The 22,842-nt window shown below is 30.9% G+C and overlaps 1 protein-coding gene across 1 annotated transcript; it reads left to right on the top strand.

Annotated features, from left to right (window-relative positions):
- Nucleotides 1-10,562: 10,562 nt before the first annotated feature.
- On the top strand, nucleotides 10,563-12,131 carry LOC118035947 (uncharacterized). The gene is made up of 2 exons (XM_035041621.2): nucleotides 10,563-10,937; nucleotides 11,312-12,131. Exons 1-2 carry the CDS (start codon nucleotides 10,569-10,571, stop codon nucleotides 11,576-11,578), a joined length of 636 nt encoding a protein of 211 aa, XP_034897512.2. The 5' UTR covers nucleotides 10,563-10,568; the 3' UTR covers nucleotides 11,579-12,131.
- The last annotated feature ends 10,711 nt before the right edge of the window (nucleotides 12,132-22,842 follow it).

Here is a 22,842-nt window from a genome sequence, read left to right as displayed (position 1 = left end):
TGAACTAATTATCATCCGTTGCCAGATGTAACTTTCCACCGAATTCTATAAAATAAAAAATTAGACATGTTAGATGATTGCAAATACTTTAATTAATAAATCACAAAATAAAATATGCAAGTTTATATAAAAAAAAAATTACCCAACTCTTACCCAACTCAGTTTTTGTAAGTTTCAAGATCATTTATCAAGCTTCTAAATGATAATTGGATATCGATACAGTAGTTGTGAAAGCATATACTTTTACACCACATTCTAAACATCGGAGAAAATCAAGCAAGTGATTTCAAGAAAATCACTTTGTTTCAATAACAACACTGGTTTAATAACATAGTTCAACAACACACTAAGCCATCATACAAATGCCGATGAAAGTAATTTAAAACAATCCAGGTAAGAATTAAGGCTTCTTTAGTCTTTCATTTTTCCTTTGCAAATTTGCTTGAATTTGTCACATTATGTCTAGTAGTTCATTTCCCTGAAAGAAAAACAAGGAGCTGGAATATACATGTTGGCTGGTGCTTAATGCTTAATTGCTTACTGACAAGGACCTTTACTGAATGATGTTTCTCGACAATAATTTTTCCCATTAAAATGAGCAAAACCCAGATCCAAATTCCCACTTTAGTTAACTACATCAACTCAAATCTAAGTTCTGCTCTCCTATCCATACAGCTGAAAATCAAAATTTCTTTTAAGGGCAAGGTTTCTGGGAAAAGGAATAACCTTTCAAGGTTGGTTATACACAAAAAACTCAAAAGATCATTAATTACCACAAATCTCAAAAACCCATTTGCAAAATCACAAGAAAAATCTACTAAACATAAATTAAAAGACAGTACAACACATGCACACAAATACACATACAGAGAGAGACTTTTCAAATTTAATACAAACAGCAACTTCAACACAATATTTAATGGAAGAAAAAACTAGTGCAAAATATGCTTCCAAAAGGCTAAATCACACAAAATTTAGCAGAATGAAACCTCAAACAAGTACACTGTACTACAAATAATAATAATAAAAAAAGTTATAAAACAACATATTAAGAGCTCAAAAAAAATGAAAACTGGATTGTGAGTTGTTGAGATATGTATACCAGAAGAAGCGAATCCTGCTGGCCCTAGGTGATCTCAGCTTCTTTCACTTTCTGTGCAACAACCTAATCGAATATGAAACAGAGATATAAATCACTCTCACATTTAAAAACAAATCCCAAATCAAATCAATCAAAATATGCATATTCCCAGAATCTCAAATCAACCAAAATACGACTCTAAGCTCAAACACTGATTTTTTTTAAGGATATACCAACAAATACACAGATCATAGAGCATATGTTAAAAAAAAAAAACAGAGGTTGATAGAAAAAAGAAATCATACCTGGTATGAGTTGTGACAAGATTCAAGGTCGGGTGTGAGAGAGGGAGGTGACTGGTTTGCTAGATTTGGACAATGGAGGTTAGGTGTGCTGGTGTAGTGTGTGTCATGCCTGTGTGGGAGAGGGATGTGGCTGAAGTCAGGAGAATGGAGATGAAGACGGATTAATTTGATTTTGTTAGAGACTTGAGAATGAGATGAGATCTGCGAAAGTGTGAATTGTGAGGGTTGAGGGAGTGAGAGTTGAGGGAGCGGCTTGTTTGCTCAGGATGGTTGGACACGCTAGGGTTAAGAAAATTAGAGAGTATTTTTTTTGTATTTATAGTACCCCCTTAACTGAACCGGTTCGGTTTAGTTGGGGTTTTTTCGGTTTCAGGTTTCTAAAACCGGAACCGAACCAAATCGAACTTTTTTTTTAAAAAAATAATCGGTTTACTCGGTTTTTTTTTTGTTTGGTTTTTTCGGTTATTTTTTTCTCGGTTTTCTTGGTTTAATCGGTTACACCTTGAGAAGATAACATTCCTCTTCATTCTCAACCTTACTTTTCTCAATTTATGGCATATTACGATCATCAAGGTCTCAATTGTATAATGGAATCCATCATAATTTTCAATATTGTGCCTTAACTCGTGATGGAACTCTAGTATTTATTAGGATTCTCAATAACTTGTGTTTGAAAAGGTGTCATAAGGTAATTTTCCTTGGATAACATGTTAAACAAATTGCTCATTCTCATCTTCAAGGTAGCCCTTTTTCCTATCATACTTAAAGTCATTGAAAATCATGCTTACTCCTTATTCTCTTGTAGCATAGTGGTTCAGTAAGGGATTTGTATTCATATTTAGAACATTTTGATTTTTGACCAATCATGTTAAGATGAAGGAGCTTTCCTTTGAAAGCTTTATAATTATTAATGTTATATCCACTAGCACCAACATAATATTTGTATTTGTAGTTATAATGTTATATCTAATAAAGGTAAGATGGTTGAAGGGTTTTGTTGTGTAAGAGTAATTTATTCAATGTTAATGAGCCATCTTAACATTTCTATCAAAGGTAGCATAAAATGTGGTTTTTCTTCTAGAAATTCTATAAGGTTTGTTGCTCAGGCTGATGACACGATCAAAAGATTGATGTTTTCTCCCAAGTGCATGAGTGTTGAAGTAATAAATAATCTGGCAAGAACGGGGTCGAACCATAGAGAGGTTAATTGTATAAATTATAAATAACAATACAACAATAACAAAAACAACAACAACAACAACAATAATAACAACAATAATAACAATAATAGTAATAATAATAATAATAATAATAATAATAATAATAATAATAATAATAATAATAATAATAATACTCAGTACGTAGCGTTGTTATACTTGAGAATGATCTAAAAGATCGAGTCACAGGTTTCCAGCCTATATACTGAGTTTATGAAAAGATCAAAGAGATACATTATATAATATAAATAGATTTCTGATGTGAATGAACAAGTCAAGACCAATAATGTCAGGATCCTTGATCAAACACAGAGCATACTTAACGTACATAAAATATAACAAGAATGTAAATAATAATAATAGTAGTAGTAGTAGTAGTAGTAGTAGTAGTAGTAGTAGTAGTAGTAAAAAGAGAAGATGAAGAAATTAATGAGAACTTTGAGATGGAAGATTAGTGTAAGGATTAAACAATGATAAAAACAAATGTCAAGGTTAGAGGATCCACTAATGGTATTTCAAACAAGTATAGTATAAACTCTTATTACTCAATTTGGAAACCACACACGAAGGAGGTTCTAACTGGATGATTTGTCATTAATAGCTCATTATAAATTGTTAACATGATCATATTAATTATCTTATTTACGTAACATCAAACTTTTAAATATTATCAGGAATTCATGATGCTAACTTATGTTAATAACAAATCAAGTTCCTTTCATAGCACATGTGTAGGTAATACCATATGGTTGGGCTATGAGAGTGCCAAGCATTTGTTGTACCAAGTGTTATACAACACAAATCTAGATTAATCATTTAACAAGCAAGGTATTAAGAATTAGTAAGATAAAAAGATAAGACATGTTAATATTAAACATTAAGGTCCATGTTGAGTTTACACTATACTTATTCTTACACCATTGGTGTAACCTTTTCACCTTGACATAATAAACTTAGCTAAACATAATGAAGAGAAACATAAATAAACAAAACAAGAACATAAATAAGATACAAGTTAACTAAGTAAAGGAAATGAAATGAAAAGCATAAACAAGATATTAATGAAAACAAAACTTAAGAATTACAAAAAAAATATAAAGAGAGAGAGGAAGAGCAAGCTCTTGATCTGAACAACCAAGCCCCTACATGCATGGCAAATGCCTCCTTTTATAGGCCAAAATTAGAAATTATTGATTTATTACTAATTGTTGAGTGGGGGGCCAACTCTTGACTTGGTGAAAATCCTTATCTTCTTGTCTAAATAAAACGTCATTGATAGCATCAAAACTGGGTCCACCTATACTTATGAAAGTTGTAGGAAATTATCTTAGATTTCCATAAAAAGAAAATAGAGGTCATTTTGGACTTCTAGAACTCAAGATATGGGCTGAACACTGAATAGTTTCTAGGCTGCAGGACAGATTCAGACTTCTCCGTTATTGCTATAATTTGGAATTGAAAACGACCTTCTTAGATCTTGGTGTCCACATGAAAGTTGTAGGCCTATGTCTTATTGAATCTGTGTAAAAATTTGATATCATTTGGACATCTAGAACTCGAGATATGACCCAAGTACCGAATAGTGTTCCAGTTTGGACTGTACCATCATCTCTTTTCTAAGTTTGACCCTCTCTTTGTCCTTTCAATTTCCATACTTGAACTCATCAATCAATCATTTGATTTATGTGATATGCCTGCATTTAAGATGAATATTTATCATATATTAAGGCATTTTATACTATTAGACTTGTTATTATAAAGCATGCTTTAGTTAAGAAGTTATTGATACTTCAAGTGCAAAATGATGATATAAAACCTTGATAAAATACACTTTTAAGTACTAATCAGCTGACATGATCATTTGATGTTGGTTGGTTAAAAAACGGTTGATTTTGTAGGATCAACAAGTAGAGAATTGTAAGTATGAGCTTTAGATTGTAGATGGATATAATATGGAAGGTGTCGAGGTTATTGGTTAAAAATTAATACTACTAGCATTGATATGTTTATTAGACCTCCATTGATTATTCTAATGACCTTTGTATTAAGAATGATTAGTTTTCACCTAGTGCACTCCGTTGTCCTTTCTTTTGCCAATAAACCCTCACTTCCTTCGATTAGCTTTATAAATGTTTAATATGTGCTAAACTACCAACCAAATATTTAAAGTATAGAGCTTTGAAGGTATTTGAGATGAGCATGATCATTTCTTTTTTGATTCAAGGATGGATCTGTGTAGCCACTTCAAGCCACCTCTAGGAGTACTCCCTAATGGATTATTAAGGTTATTTTTTATATTTTACAAACTAGAATGGTCTAAATCCATATGTAAACCTTGAATAAAATTTACACTAAAGACAAGTGGGGATATTATGTAAAATGAGGAATTATAAAGTTGAGTTAAAAATTTATAACATTAAAGAAATTGGTGACATTGTCGCAAAATAAAAATAAGTTCATAAACAAAATAAAAGTAAGAGAAACATATTTAGAATAAAGAAAGGCCTTGAAATTTAGTGATATTATTAATATGAATTATGTATGGATGAAACAAGAAACTTTGGATTTTGACGTAAATATAAAACCCCATATAGACCAATTTTATAGTATCATCCATAATTATTAATCCGATTGTAAGATCTTGCTTAAATTTTATGTGGAATCTCTTGACATGTTATTCTACCCAGGGTTAAACATTTATGGCAAACAGAGTTTGGGAAGACCTTGTGATACTATTAATAATTGAATTAAAATAGGGATGAATTGTAAAACTCCATCATGTTGGTAATGGAAACATTGTATGAAATGAGTAAAGTAAATATGTACACTGCATGGATGATATTAAACTTGAAAACTAGAATTAAAAAGGTTATGTAAGATATTTAAAAATATACAGTATGGAAAATACCCGAAAAATAAAAAAGATTGAAAAGCAAACAAAAACCATATAAAAGAAGTAATTAAGGAAAGGAACATTGCGAGACATAATTTAAGAAAATTCAAATTTGCCCAAGTTAGATTTTGTATAAATAGGTGTCATAATCAAGGAAACATTTACTCGGGAAGTCAAAAGGCCTAAAGGAAGGGATGTATATGGAATTAATAAATTTATTGCCTATATATATGGCTTTGGCTGGCCATTATAGAAAAAAATAGAGAGAGGGAGAAAAATTGAGAAGAGTCTAGAGAGAATTAACTTAGAAAAATCTTAGGAAAAACTATAAAATTGAAGAATAAATCTTAAGATTTTTATATTTCTCCATCTTTAAAAAAAATAGAAGAAATGAAGTGAGGGAGAGGAGAAGAAGGAGAGGTCTAGACAACAAAAAAGAGTTTTGCTTGGTGAGCATAGAAAGCTCAAATTCTTGCTAGGTAAGATGTGTAAAGTGTTCTTAAACAAATTCTTACAAAGTTTGATTTACTTTGATGGAATTGTTAAGTTATAAGATTAGAGTTCCTAGGTGTAATTTGAGAGAACTTAGCATTAGTTATTAATTATTATTGGGGATGAAGAAATGATGAGAGAATGGAAGGAATTTTGTTAAAATGATGTGAAAATCATGGTGAATTTCTAGGGTATATGGCCAAACACAAAGGGAAAAGAATTGGGATTGTTGTCATGATATGTTTGAATATTGTGAAAATATGTAGAATTAATACTTTTCGTTTTGATAAAAAAAATCAATTTGAATTAAAATGAGAATTTATGTATATGAGCTTTGATGATTTGAGAATTTAATAAAAATTAAAAATAAATGAGATGTAAGGAAATTCTCATAATAAGTTAGTAATTAAGAAGTAAAATTAAAGATTTGTGTGCCTTATATTTAGGCATAAAGAAATCATTGATGAATAATGACATGATGAAATTTTATTGAATCAAAGGAGCACACGGGAGTAGAACCTAAACCAGGAGAAGTTGGAGCATCGAATGACATGTAGGTGCCTTGTCACCTCACTCGAATATTTATAAATTTTAATTTATTTTTGTGTTAATTGTGGTTAATTTGTGATGATGTATAGTACTTGTTGAAAATATACGGTGAAATGAAAATGAGATTATATTATGATTTTAAATGGATTTATTGGCTATTGGAAGAAGTTAGACAGATTACTGGTAATCATATTAATTATCATATTTATTGGCTATTGGGAGGGGTTGGCTAGATTATTGATAATCATATGAATTATAACTTATGCTAGTTCCAAATAAGAGAGGAGTTATTATGTTGGCTACTAGTGGTAAAGGCAATGACATGCTATCGATAATAGAGGTTTTTTATGGTTCTCTCTCTAGCTTTAACTCTCTCTTACTCTGGGTTTGCTTTCTTTTTTCATCCTTTTTTATTCTTTTTATTTCTCTATTCTTATTTTCTCATCTCTTTTATTGGCTACCTCATACCACCTTCATTTCTAGCTCAAAAACCATTTTTTCTTTTCTTTTCTTTTGGTTTTTAGTTTTTTTTTCTTTCTCTTTTTCCCCTCTTCTTCTCCTTTCTTCTCTACTACCTCCTGACTCCAAATACCCTCACTTGTCTTAGCTTTAAATCTATTTTCCTTCTCTCTTTTTATCTTGGTATTTTCTCTCTCTAACACAGCTTCTCTTGTTTCTACATTTTCCACTATTTATAAGTAAGGATAAAAATCATAGAACATTTCTTAGTGAAATAATCATGACCCTTGGTTTTACATTTTGGCCAAGCATGTTTGTGTTGGCCTATTTGCACCACTTTTGCTGCGACCTTAGGGTGTTGAAGTGTTTTTTTTTTTTTTTTTTATCTAATCATGTAGTACACATGCAAGAGATGAAAGTGGTAAATTATTTGGTGTTTTTAGAAGGTGTGGAAGGGAGATAAAAGCGGTCAAACTCTCACCAAAACTATGAAAAAAAAACAAAAAATTACATGCTATCATGCATGAGGAAAAGGAGGATATTGTTCACCATGCACCAAAATGATGTTGTTTTCATGGATTTTTTTTTTTGTTTTGATTAGTAAAATGTGTTATTTCACTTAAAGTGAAAACCATGTATTTTTAGCTAAAAAGAAATTATATTTGTTTTCAAAGATGTCCTTCATTTCTTTTACTTTTTTTGAGTTTGGTTATTGGTTCTTTCTTTTTGTTCAACTTTCTTTTTTTTTTTTTTATCAATGTTTCTTCTCAATTTTGTCCCTAATTGTATTTTAAAAATCCCTTCATTTTGATGCCTTTTCAATTTAGTCTTTGGCTTTTCAATCTTTAATTTTTAGCCAATTTCAACCCCCTTTTCTTTTAATTTCATTCGTGATTGCTTTTAAAATAGTCATTATATATTGACATTTTTTTTTTTCAATTCAATCATTAACTTTTCAATTTTTATTTTTTTAACTAATTTCAACAATTTTCTCTCAATGTCATCTCAATTTTGCTCCTAGATGCATTGTTTTTGTTTCTTTTGATTATTTTTTTATTTTTATATTGATTAAAATATATTATTTTTGAATTTTTTTTCACTTTTTGTTTGAAATATTGTTTTCTCCTTTTATATTGGGATATTTAAGGAAACATCAAAAATTGGGTTTTTAATATAAATACTTATTTTATCAATCAATGCATCTATTTTTGACACATATTAGATGATTTGTTAGAATTAGATAAAAGGAAATAAATTTAATGGAATAAATAATAGAATGGTAGAATTATATATATATATATATATATATATATGAACAACACAAGATCTTTTAAGTAATGAAAATGGATGGAAAGATTTAGTAGCATTTAAGGATCATACTTTATAGTAAAAATCTAGGGCATAACCTAGTTGCTTAATTACTAGCTAGATTGTTTTTAATTTTTTTCCCCTCTTACAATTGAATTTTTGTATAGCCTAATTAAATATAATTAGGCTTGAAATGATACAGAAAAATATCAAATTAAAAAATAGAGAACTGAGAAGTAAAACATAGAGAAAATACATGACTTGCTCTAAATTCTTGATAATTTTTATTCTAGATCAAAAGTTCATTTTGTTTATTTTTAGTTCCCTTAAGCTTAAGAGAGAAGAGAGAAAGTTATCAATTTTCATGATTCTGATAATTAAAATGGTCAAGTTTAGTGTCAAATGGTTTCATTCAATGAGAGAAGATCAATGGTTATGGGTTTTTCCCTTTAAAAATGGTAGAATAGCAAATCAAATTCAATAATGATTTTTGAAATTTGACTGATTTTTATTTTTAAGTGATTTTGGGGTTGTTGAGTTGTTTATAATGATTTTTATAGTGCTTTTGAGGTGTTTTTGGGTGACAATGGCTCGAAGAAATGGAATTTTAGGGAGGGGGGGTGTCACATCCTCTTCCTGATTTTTTGGTCACAGTAGTGATTGCCGGGTTTTGGGAACCAGTAAGAGACTGATCACTTTCCACCTTAGACAACCTATATGATCGTAACTAAAAAAGAAAAAAAAAACATAGGAGAGGATGAAGTCCAACCTTAAGGTAAAAAAAATGAAAATCTCAAGTGCAACTATGCTTTTTAATTTAGATTAGATCTGTACGGCTGGCCAAATTTTTTTCTTTTTGGTTTTTTTAATTTAAATTTAGATTTTTTTAAAAAATAATTGATTTAAAATATTGCTAAAATAGTGATTTTTTTAATTTATTAAATTAATAAATAATATATTTTAGATGTTATTTTATTAAATAATATTCAATTTCCCCTTTATTGTTGAATAAGAATATAATAGTTTTTTTTATATATAATATTAGTAAGGTTTTTTTATAGCTCATTATTATTTTTTACATAATTTTATCAGGTTTTTTTTTAATAGTACATTTTTTTATTGTCATATAATTAAATAAAAGTTATTTCAACAAACCCAATGTTAGCAAGTCTAATCAAGACAATGAATTGAGTAATTAATTTGATAGATTAATTCAGATTAACCTGGATCAATTAAAAATATTATCATCTTAATATTTAAAAAATATTACTTTGATATGTAAAACTTTTAATTGTTTATTGGAGAATTAGTTTTTGTGATTTATTGTGGTTTGTTTTATACATGGTTAGCTCAGTTTTATGATCCATATAGTAAGTTTGGCAAGTTGACTCGAGTTTTTTTTAATTGATATTTTTATTTTTAATTTTATCATTTAACATTGCGTTTATTATGAATTAGATTTTAAGATTTGTTTTGATTTGCTTTTTATAAGATTATCTTGGTATTATGACTCGAGTCACGAGTTTTGCAAGTTAATCTAGGCAAACTCTTGTCTTTATTATTATTATTATTATTATTATTATTATGTTCTATTCTTGGATTGAATTTTTTTTCAATATCATCTTTCAACAATGAGTATATTAAAAATTAGGTTTCATAATTTGTTTTAATTTACTTTTTAATAGGTTATTACAGTCTTATGATTTTGATTATGAGTTTGGCTGGTTAACTCAGGTTATTTTTTCTATTTAATTTCTATGAGATTATCCTGGTCTTATGACTCAAGACACGAGTTTGACAGGTTAACTCAGGTCAATTTGTTTTTAAATTAATTATTTTCAATTCCAATATTAACACCAAGTTGATTGAGACTTGAGTTTCATAATTTATTTTGACTCGTTTTATATAAAATTATCATGATCTCATGATTTAGATCATGAATTTAATAAGTTAACTCTGATTAGACTAGATTAATTTAATATGTTGTTATTTTAATATATATATATATATATATATATATATATATATTAAAAAATATGTTTTGAAGTTTTGTGATTCAAATTATATTTTTTTATTCAAATTATTTTTAAACCTATTAAAATTTGGGTCATATTAAATTAACATCCGATCAATTTAAACTTTTTGTCTAATTATTAATAATATCTAAATATTTTATTCATGTTAAAAAATCACTGAACAAGCTAATCTTTCCTATAAATACAAGCAACAGAGTCAAGTCAACCAGATAGCCAATGGCATCAGCAATGCCATCAACTACTACAACTACTACTCTCAGGCCACTGTTCATCAGCCAACAAAGACCCACCAGATTCTTCTTCGGAACATCCGGAATCAAATTTCCCGATAAAAAATGGATCGACAACAAAAACAAAAACAATTACTACCACCATAAGAATGTTAGTGCTTATCCTGGATTCCCCGTTCTCACTTCTTATAGCTCTTATTCTCTTCATTCTTTTCTTTCGCTTTGCTCTCGTTCTCTTCTTTCTCATCCTACTCTTTGCTTTCTGTTCCAATCTCGTTCTCCTCCTCTTCGATCTCCTTTCTCCTACATGACCACTACTAATCAATCCTCTCCTGACCCTCCTCCTCAATCACCCTCTACCAAAACGGTAACGTCTCTACTTTCTCTCTGTCTTTCTGTATATTTCGAGGCTGTTTCAGTGGAAATTGGATTAAGAAAATAATAAAGTAGGCTTTTTTATGAGTTAAATATGGGTTTTGATTGTTAAGGGTCTGTCTATCTAAATTGAGCAAGTTCAATGTAGATAGATATTACATGTTTTCGAGTAATTGGTTGAAAAAGAAAAAGAAAACGAAAAGTATTAGTTATTTATGAGTCGAACAGAATAAAAGTGCAACTTTTTTTGTTAATTGAAGAATGGATTTTGATTGCTAAGCATGTGTGAATAAAGGATTTCTCTAAATTGCCTGATTCAATGTGGAAATTGAAGGTTTTTGAGTAGTGGATTTTCTGGATATGTAGGTGAGGGTAGTGGTTAAGGGGAGGGTACAGGGGGTCTTTTATAGGAACTGGACAGTGGAAAATGCTACGCAATTGGGGTTAAAAGGTTGGGTGAGGAACAGAAGGGATGGTTCTGTGGAGGCTTTATTCTCTGGGGATTCTGATAAGGTACAGGAAATGGAGCAGAGGTGCCGCCGTGGCCCACATGATGCTATGGTCACTGGCTTCCTGGTTTTCCCTTCCTCTGATGATCCTGGAATTGGTTTCCAGCGCAAAGCAACTCTTTGATGAGTACTTGCGGGGACAATCAATGGAGGATTTCTGCTTCAGTATGTATAGTTCCTGCTCAATATGAATTACAATTTTATATCTTTTTAGAGATATACACGGTGCACTTCTGAATTATCAATTGCCTTGCTAAATAACACAGTGACTTATCAAGTTTAAGACATTAGTCTTTTAATATGTTATTTCTATTTGATGCTCTTCTTCTTCTTTAATATGCGTTTCATTAACCTTCTGAGCTGGGGGAAATCAACGTGCGTGCCATAGCACAGTACTTTAAACCAGAACTAGTGGTTAATCTTAACAAAATCAGTTGACAATGGAAATCATGTTATTTCTAGTGGATCGTTGTTTGCAGTTGGGCCTTTCCTTGGCTGCCTGGAACCATACCGGTTGATTTTGTAAGGCTTTTATTGGTCTGTAGATTTTATGTCTCAGAGAGGGTCCAACTACAACATGGTTGATATTGGATCCCAAAGTATGTACTAGAATCCAACGTTAGGTACAAAAGATACTATTATATCAAAATGATACCCAGCCTCTTCTATATTTTCTATGTTTAATGTATGTCTACATTTTCTTCCTGGTAAAATTATTATTAAACAGAAACTCCTTACAAACTTGGGTTAATCAGAGATTAATTAAGAAGATCGTCTTTGTCTTCGCTTTGTTATACTGGAGCGTTTTACACTGTTCAATACATGAACTGGAATCATTAACTAGGATAGCTAGATGTTCATACATTCTGTGCTAAAGATTTCCATCTTTGTGATCTTTCCTTACAAACTCTTTTCTGATTTTCAAGGTGCTTATCATCTTTTTTTTCTTATTGGATAATAAGAATCCTGCTATCTTTTGCCTGCTGACTAAGGATAAACTTTGGTGCTTAGCAAGCCAATAAGTAGACTGTGACATATGGTTCCCAGGAGATGCTATAATATTAGCACTAAATTTGTTTTGGAGTACAAAGGATAGGTGTGGAATGTATTTGTTTCTGTTTGCTTGTTTTCTGGCCATCGCATTCGTTCTCCCATTATCATGTTGTGGCAAGATATATTGTGGATATGATTCTTCAATATATTAGCAAGCAATCAAATTATACATCTTATTTTAATTTTAATAAACTCTGCTAAACATACCCAAGTATATGTTTTGGTTGTCCTGAGAGTGTTCCGTTCTTCACACTGAGAGCATTTGGTTGAAAAAATAAAGTCCTGGAGCTTTGAAGGGAAAAACTGGCATTAGATATTTTTCAACTTTTGAATCAATTGCATGTTGAACTATTTTGATGAGCACATTATTTTGGTTCTTACTAATATTATAAATTCGTAGAACTTTACTTTCTTTTGTTTTGGAAATCCAAGAGTTCTATACCTTCATTTCCTCTCACATTCCCATTCCATTGGACTTCAGTTAAAATCATTGGGGTGATTCCAGTGATAACCATCTTTTATGTCCAAATGCATTGGTTTCATCTCAGAAAGCCAGGTTTCCAGGCCTTTGTTTTGTGTAACCTTTCATAATTGAACCTAACTTACTTTTTGGGATCCATTTTAGTCTGTCATCATTGGTTTGAGCATGATCGTTTCAACACTGACAGTCCAGAAGTATGTTCATCACGTCATAAACTTGGACCATCTTGTGTAGGAAAGTACTTTCTTGGTTATTTACGCAAAGTGAAATAATGTTTAATTCTCAAGGGACATAGTTGCTATCTATGGCGTGTTTTGGGGACTGAAACTTATATGCACCGCCTGGCTGCATAGAAACATTCAAATGACTGCATAAATTAAAAGTGGGAAATTTTCTAGAAGCATTTTCCAATGTGTCGCACAAATAGTTCAGTGAGATCTCTAGCATCTTTGGTCAAATCTCTCTTGGCTTATTGCATGCAATCAAAACGTAAATGTTTGAATCATGCAAAGCTTTGCTTGTAAAAAATGGCTAGCAAGAAAGGGGATTGGTTGATTTGAGGCTTGTTAGGAGCTGTTTAATTCATGCCACTGCTTCTGTTGGTCCTTTCATTTATTATGATTTGGTTGGCAGTGTCCATCATCTGAGGTGTTCCCAGTGGATGTCTTGGAGGGGCATTTTGTAGGTCAATTTATCAATTGTAGTTAACCTAAGAGAACTAGTGAATTTGATCATTTGGTTGACCATGGTCGTGTTGGGCGGATGAATTTGCAATTTAGCTAGTGGGAGTGCTGACATGGGGAGCTTTCTTGGCTTAAAAAAGTTTTTTGCATTATTTTATTAATTGTTAAGGTTTTTAGATTTTAAGGAGTTTAAAAGCTCAAGAAGCATAACTTTTAATATGATTGATGGATTAAATTGAAATTTTAATAGAAAATTCTAAAGGTCATGTTTTCTATTGAGTTAAAATTTCATGATGATTAAAGATCAGGAAGGCCCAGAAGTTACTATGCATGATTGTTTTTATTTACTTTATTGTATTTGGATTATATTTTTTATTTAGATTAAAACTTTTAATTTAATTAATATTTTACTATTTAATAGATGTAGATTCTATTAATTAGGTAAGTTTTAATTATGAATTCTTTTCTTTCAAGGATTCCAGGTCTAGTACTAGTATAAATAAGGTTGACTAGTTTATTTTTATAAGAACATTCACACTATTCATACTTTTAATAAAATATCAGAGATTTTGTTTATTCATCTACAATATTTAGGGCTTTAGCTTCTATCCTCACTATATACCATGTCAATTTGTATCAAAGTAGGCTGACCTATTTGATGAATGGAGATGGTAGTAACCCATTTCGCAATGCAGAAGTGGAGACCTTTTTGGGTATTGTGTGGATTAAGAAGTAGAAACTAGATCGTTGAGAATAGAGGTTTGATCGCTAGGATCAAGTCATAATAGATCCAAATCCAATTTGGCTAATGAGAGATGCAAATAAGAATCATAAAGAGGAAGGAATGTTTTTGGAGACATACCTCGAGGTTGACCTTAATAAACCTTTTCATGAAATTCCACTTGATAATCACTTATGTGTGGAGGAGTTTGGTGAAACTAAAATTTCAAAGTTATCTAATCATGTTGAAGATAACATGATCAAAAAGGGAAAGGGTGTTGACAAACAATTTTAGTCTTTTGATATTAAGTTGGAGAAAACAATGAAAACTAAGATCTTTCAGGTATGGAAGGAGATCTTGCAAACAAAGACATGTTAATTTCTAATAATTTTTCTAAAGATACTATGAAAGATTATCTTGAAGTTTTTATTTTTTTAATTCAAACATTGAAGTATTAGAAGTTATAGATGATGTTCGGGTCAAGTTTGAAGTAAAAGAATATGTGAAGGAATTACATGTGGACTTTATAGGAATGAAAATATAACATTAAATATGGATTATTCTTTAATATGCATACATCATAAATTAAAATTTGAAGTTCAAAGGTAAAGACAAGCTACTTAGTAGATATATTGGCCACAATGCTATATTCAAAGTATTCATTTGGAGTGGAAGCATTCAATCTTTTAGAGTTAACTAGAGAACAAATTTTTGGAAGTAAGGAGATTGATTTGGGTAACTATTTCAATATTCTTGGCCTAATAATGTTTATTGCATTATTTCATTATCGGTTAAATTTTTTAGGTTTGAGATATTTAAAAAGAGTTCAAGATGTAGTTTGATAAATCAAGCATATCTTTTAATATTTTGACAGAAGATTCTGAAGGTCTTGTTTCCTTTTAAGTTAAAAACTTTGAAAATGATTACAACATTGGCTTTTATACATTACAAAAGCAATCCAAACACATTGGTTTATGAAAAAACTTCAGAAACGATCACAACATTGGTTTTTGTACATTGTGAGAACAACCCAATCGCATTAGTTTCCGAAAACTTTGAAAATGATAACAACATTGGCTTTCGTACATTGCAAAAGCAACTCAATCACAACATTGACTTTTGTACATTGTGAAATCAACTTAACCACATTAGTTTCACACCACCATTTACAATTCATTTGTATTCTTTTTATACATAACATTTATAATTACACTAAAAAACTTATATTGACGTCATAAGTTGTAAGTAAGACTTTACTTACCTATTTTTGTCGGTCGAGTGAGCTCCACTAACAGAAGATCATGTCCTCGATGTTCCTCTTGATCCATACAAATATTTTTTGTTAGTACATTCTTTACAATTCACATACTCATTCTTTGTACAAGAAACACTTATTTTATAAACTTCATACTTAGACTCATTGTGTTTAACAATTCATAACAATACATCAAAACATTGTTTAGTGTTTCCCTCCCCACTAGGGTTGTAGAACTCAGTTTCAAATGGGGTTTATTTATTTAGTATGCTAAGACATAAATATACAACTTTAGTGAGGATGGTTAAACTCAGTTCTGTCGTGTAAACACTTAAAACTCAGTTCTGTCGTTTAAACACTTAAATTCATCGAAATACAATGGCACGTGAATCTGTCATGTAACATACAACTTGTCATTTCTCTAGTGTTTTATCCATTTTTGGAGCTTTATAACTCCAAATGGGGTAAGGTTTATTTCCTACAAAAGCTAACATCATTAACCATATTCTTCATGAAGACATATACCCCAAATGTTTTTATTTTCTAATCTCAAATTTCAGTTGAAGGTTTGATGTAAATTAAGTCTAGTAATTTCCAACCTGACCTACCTTCAGGTTTTTATCTATATTTAGGGTTTCATAACTCTGATGTGGGCAAATGCAGTCCTATTAGAAAGTTAACACTCTTAACTACAACTTTCATGAAGGATAATATCTCAAATTTTGTCTTTAACTAGTTCAATTTCTAGCCACAATTTAGATAGTAACACTATCTAGATTTCTGGTTTATAGGTCTAACACAACCAATCATTTTCATGCATTTCTTCCACTCTTTTTATCACCATTGTATAAAAAACATGTCATTTCCACATAAATAATCATTCATGAGATTTTAAACACTCTAAATTAAATTTCACTAGAGCATGTACTATAAGAATTTATTTAGATGTTTAGATTTTAGCAGATATAATTTCTTGCATGGTCATAAACACTTATTCTTTTAACATGCACACACAAATCAATATTAAAAAGTTTTTCCCTCTTTATTTTTCATGTTTGGTTGAAGGTTTCAAGGCATTGGTATTCATGTTTTTCTTTATTTTTTTAGAAAAACATCATCATGTCTCCTTCACTCCCATTACACATTTTATCCTCAATTTTCATTTATCCTAAAAATCCCTTTAAGAACCCTAATTTAAGAATTTATATATTTGTATAAAACTTACCTAAAAGTGTTAGAAATTGATTTAGGAAGGTGTTAGGTTTATTCCTAGTTGTGTTTTTGCTTCCCAAAGCTCCTTCTCCCTTAAACGTTTTGGTCTCTCTTTATCTTTTTTCTGTTGCCGCTAGCTTCCTCTCTTATTCTCTCTACAATTTGTTTTGTTTTTTGTGCTAAATCTTCACTTAAACCCCCTAAAGACTCTTAAGGATTGGTTTGTATGTGTTTTCTCAATATGTTCTTTAAAAGAAAGTGTTAAAGAGAAGAAATTGCTCCCTTATTTTCCTCTTTCTTTTCTGTCATCAATCCCCCTTTTTTTCTAGGGTTGATGGGTTTTCTCTTTTTTTTGCCCCTCACTTATTCATGTATTTTTAATTTAGTTCTCTAATTCTTTATTTTTCTTACATTAGGCTCTAATTTCATCCTTATACACTTATTTTTTCACGTTTGACTTATGTTTATCTTCACACTTTAAGTTAAAATTCCATGCCTCACTAATGGGTTCTTAAATTACTTAAATTCATGGGTTTTTGGGGGGTTTACATTCTTCTCTATTCATAAATTTCATCTTTGAAATTTCAAAAGACGTATATGTGGCAGAGAACAATTTAGGATGCTTTCTCCTTATTTCTTACTCTCTCTCCTTCTTTAAATTGTGAGTTTTTCTAAATAACTTTTGCTAAATGGACTTTCTTGTTCCTTAGCTCCTTCTCGTTTCGATCTAAGATCCTCGTTAGCTTCACTTGCAAAGTCAAATCTTCTTTTACCTCTATTAAAACTTGTGGTAGTAGTCGTGATGGATCAATTTCTACTTTTCTCAGTAACAACACGTGGAATATTTGCCATTCATATATATATATATATATATATATATCCAATAAATCTCACTCATTTTCATCTACATTGAACATTCTTTTTTAATGAAAATATTTTCAATATTTAAGTATGATGTGTCATTGTTGCGAGGTCACGCCTCGTCATTCGGTAATGATGGAGCCTTTTATCGTGCCTCATGATGATGAGGTGTGGTGTGTTAGGAAGAGTTTTTGGATTTAATCTTAAAATTATGGTTAATGCTCAGGAGTCATCACATGATATTATGGTCATTAGAAACCTATGGTTTGCGAGAGTCTGGGAAAAGGATTGGTTATGCAAGAAGAAGACATATGAACCCCTATTGCACCCTACTTAAGGTAAGCTGCATTGTTGTTTGATTATTTTTTCTAAGTCGGATTTCTATTCGTTGGTCTTTTCTAAGGTTCAAGGTAGATCTCTTTTCGTGAGAAAGTCTCAACTTTATTGGGTTAAATCTTAACTGTTCTAAAATCTGAATTTTAGCATCGTATTTTTACACCTTGTATCTTTAATATCCGAGGGTGTACTTTATCGTGTAATTTTACACCTCACAGATATTAAAGTCTACATCTGGACCTTAAAAAAAATTGGTGAAAGGATTTTTGATATTTTGGCCAAACTTTAATGGATAATCATAAACTGGTTACGATATCTTTTTTTTTTTTTTAAAAAAAAATTTCAAAAACATGAGAAAGATGCAATTTTTTTAATGAAAATATGCTTGGAAAATTTCAGGATTTTAGCCGTATGAATGGAAACAAATGTTTTTATTTATTTATTTTTGGAATGAGAAATTAATTTAAAAGTTTTGAGATTTTTTTTGAATTTTTGAAAATTTTTAGAAATGTTTTGGAGAAAATCGAGTATTTTAATACCAAATCTGTATCTTACAGTGTAAGTATACAAACCTAATATTATGCAAAATTAGTGGAAAAATATACGAGAAAATCATAAATTTTTTCAAAGGATTTTTAATTTTTTTTGGAATTTTTTAATATTATAATATATAATATAATATCTATTAATTAAATATTATTAAAAACAAGTGGGTTGGGCTGGCCTAGATAATTGGACCGAGCTCAGACCCAGAAAAGAGTGGGCCAATATCAACCCGAGAAGTCTTCTTTCTTTTTTTGGGAGGTTGGGTTGGACCTAGCCAAGCCATTTGGTTTGGGCCATAACTGACTCGACCCAATTATAGGGTGAATTATTTTGCACCCCACGTGCAGAATGAATTCTTGTTCTGCACGTAGGGTGATGAAGGCGAAGGAGGGGACAAGAAGAAGGAAGAGAAGGGGAAAGTTACTCGACATGGAAGCTTTTATTGCAAAGAGAGGGTCTGACTAGTGGCTGAGGAGGCATTGGTTTTGGGGTGAGTGGCCGGCGCTAGTTGTGGGGTGAAGGAGAGAGAAGAAACCAAAACTACTGAAGAGAGAGGGGAAACGGTGGCATTACTGTTCACTATAGTGGGATGGGTTGGAGGAGAAGGTCAGGCCACTCCTGATCATGGCGGTGCTGAGGTGGCGTGGCTGAGATCAAGGTGTAGAGAGAGAGAGAGAGAGTGAAGAGACAGATGACAGAAAAGGAAAAATTCTGGGGAGGAAGACTATTTTTTGGCTGACTTTGGACCCGATTTTCTTCCAGCTTAGGCCATGAAATCCACCCCTATTTATAGGAGGTGGAATAGGGTAATCTTTTCTACATAGGGAAAACATTTTAGCCCTTGATTCGATTGGTAAGGATCCTAACTATTGGTTCAAAGTAAGCATCATGAACTATTAGCTCAAAGTAGGTATCATGAACTGTCAAATCTGACAATTCAAGGCTGTATGACTTGGCCTTTTTAGGTCGATGCTAAGGTCGTTGTAATGTTAATAGGTCTGAAAGAACCATACTCGAGGATAGAGAGATGTCAGGTGACCATTTTGGTTATTGTGTTGTCAATTTTGGTGGGTATGAGTCATTAAATGCACCTGCAAAGTACCATCCAAGCAGCTTTTTCAGCAAAATAACGAAGAAGATAATGAACAGTACCAGAGTTTTGTTTTTGGCAAAGTTCAACTCAGTCCTTCACCTTTAAATTTGATTTAATTGCACCCCTAATTGACCATATACTTTTGATTTGGTGCAATATAGCCCTTGCCGAACTTGAATTTGAACCCCGGATTTACGCGCCTTTTGCACTTTGGTCCTTCGTCTCGGATTTATGTAATTTAACCCCTAATTGACCATTAAACTTTCAGTTTCTTCAATTTAACCCCCGGTTTTTGTCAATTAAAACCCCAAAGTGTGACGCTTTTTACAAATTGGTTATTGGCTGCGAATTTCTTTAGTTTGACCTTTAATTGACCCCAAAACTTCAATTTTCATGTGATTTTGTCTCTGATTTCAATAAATTAAATTTGGTCTCTTAAAATTTCAATCTTCTCAATTAAGCCTAAATTGGGGCCCAAAACTTAATTTTTTTTATCAATTAAGCCCCAAATAAAATTAATTTGACCCGTTTAAAATATAATTAAGTTCTTGCACTTAATTAAATCCTTTAATTGGACCAAAATTAACTCTTAAACATAATTAAAATTCAATTTGGCCCATAATCAAATTGACCTATTAAAAATTTAATTATGTCCTTGACTTAATTTTTATGAAAATTCATCCAATAATAATTTAATTTGACATTTAATTTGCATTATTTCTCTATTTTTTGGCATAATAGGATACAATTAGGCCTTGCATTTCCTTTAAAATTACAGTTGTATTCCCTGGCTTGTTTTCTCCATGTTGCTGGCCTTTTTTTTTTTTATTTTTTATTTTGATATTAAAAAAAGTGCATTTGAGAGAATAACTCAGAATTGAGTTATGACAGTCACCACCTAAATAATATAGTACCATTAAGAGGTTTATGTTTTTACAAGAGCTTGTTCATCTAAGAGTTCACTTCTCCTCTCCTCTTCTAAACTAGGAGTTATGTGTTACACTCTATACCAATCTTCCATCCAAGAGTTCACCTAGCTCTTCATTTTATCTTGTACACATCAACCATGAAAGTCAATTCACATTATCTTTATGATTATCCTAGCCAATATTATGTAATTGGCTATGCAAACACTTGTCATATCCTAGCCAATATTTTTCTCTTTAACTTCTTATAGAATCTTTCAATTATTAACTTTAAAATTTTTAGTTTTTCTGATTTTCTTAATAGTATTATAGGATATGTTCACAAGGATAAAAATATTTAGAACATTTCTAAAATCAATTACATAAAAATTTTACAAAGTCGTTATAATATATCAATCAATATATTCATACCAAACATCCATATACACTAGGATAAAACAAACTAGGTTCCTGAATTATTAGTTGAAGTGTAAAGAGTTCCTAAATAAATTATTAACATGATTCTACAATTAACCTATGAACTTATAAGTTACACATGTTAGAGAGGAAATTGAGAAATTTAGTCAAACAAGAAAAACAATATATAATAGGTGTTCGAACAAATGTCATGCTAAGTAACTAATTAAAGCTTCAAAGATGAACATGAAGGAAGATATATATATTTTACATAAGCTTTATATATATATAGGTCATGGACAAAAAGCTTATGTAAAAATTATCAAGACAAACTCTGTCGCGATGTCGCGGTCGCATAAATTAAGTATCCTAGCTTAAAACACAACACACAAGATAATATAGAGCAAGCAAGGGGTCGATCCCACGAGGAAGGTTTAATTTAGATTTTTATACTATACGTTATGCAATTAGGGGGGTTTGATTTGTAATCATCTAAACTATGGTAAAACTTAAACTAGCAAACAAAATCAATTAAAACTGAAATTTATCAAGAAAACAAACCCTGGTCACAAGCACACATCCACCTACTAAAATCAGAACTGATCATTGAAATGAAACTCCAGTTTATATTCTAAATTTTTTATCTTTTCTTAATGTTGATTAATTAACATATCCGCTATAAAACTAATCCTAACCAACAAACAATAACAGTGTATGCACTAATGATTTAATTTAATGGCAGCCTTAAAATCTATATAAATTCATTAATCTTAACAACCAAGTTGTCCGCAGCTTATGTTGCTTTGATCAAATGTTCTCCATAAGTTTAATAACGTAGTTCCACCACAATTATCAAGCTTAGTTGCTTCACAAGTTTATATACCACAACTCCGGTTTTGATATCAAACTTAACAATAGATTGTTCACAATAATAACTTAGTGTCCGCTCTAGCAATTAAGATAAACAATCATAGGAAATATGTTTAGGAAAATAAGCATACTCATTCATAATATAAATTGAAAATAAATGGAAGAATAAATCTCACAGCTCTTGAAATCTGAAGGTTTTTGCGTCCTTGTAACCAAGAAAACGAGTTTAGCCTTGCATATCTATTGAACAACTACTCCTAAAGATGGAAGAAAGCATGATTTCTGGTTTGTAAAGGGGAGAGTTTGTGTTTCTTCTCTTATGGCTGCCACCCCTATTTCTTTTATTCTACTTCACTCTCTTTCCCTTTATCTTTGCTGTCTTTTTCTCTCCAAATGATGCCTCTATTTATAGGCTTCAATGGCAACTTCTCCTGCACTTATCAACAATGGTGGCTATCGTTTGTCAATGGTTGGTACAACTTCTTTTGACAATATTCAGCTTCCACCATTGTATAGCAGAATTTAGCTGTCATCTTTGAAAAATCACATACGCATATGAAATCCCCTCATATGAAATCAGTTTTGAATGCAATTTGGAGCGTTGATAGGTCTTTAAGTCAGGAATCCAAAAACATTGAGTTTGCATCAATCGCACATCTGCAACTCCAGATATTTAATTTTGAATGGCCAAAGATCAACATTGGTAGAATGCAAGATTTGACTTTGAAGGATGTGATTTCCATGCTCTCTCTCTTTTTATTTTTCTTGCCTTAAATTTTCAAAAAGGTATGGATGTTAGCTTTTTAGTGCCACTAGAATCACTTTATTTTGACCTCTAGAACTCACGCTCTGCACAAAACATCGACTGAAGGTCAAATCTGCCAATTACCTCCAATTTACTCCTTTTTGCATCTTTCATCCAAAAGTTCCTTCAAAACATAAAAAAAGAATATCA

This window comes from Populus alba, chromosome 16, assembly GCF_005239225.2.
Source record: "Populus alba chromosome 16, ASM523922v2, whole genome shotgun sequence".
NCBI classification, from domain to species: Eukaryota; Viridiplantae; Streptophyta; class Magnoliopsida; order Malpighiales; family Salicaceae; genus Populus; species Populus alba.
The sequence above is the reverse complement of the archived record's forward strand: the minus strand, read 5'-3'. Positions and strand labels throughout refer to the sequence as shown.

What these genes read in the sequence shown, in the direction of transcription:
- LOC118035947 (XM_035041621.2), top strand. Translation starts at nt 10,569, where the DNA reads ATGCCATCAACTACTACAACTACTACTCTCAGGCCACTGTTCATCAGC. An exon ending in AATCACCCTCTACCAAAACG is followed by an intron (nt 10,938 to 11,311) that starts GTAACGTCTCTA and finishes CTGGATATGTAG; the next exon opens with GTGAGGGTAGTGGTTAAGGG.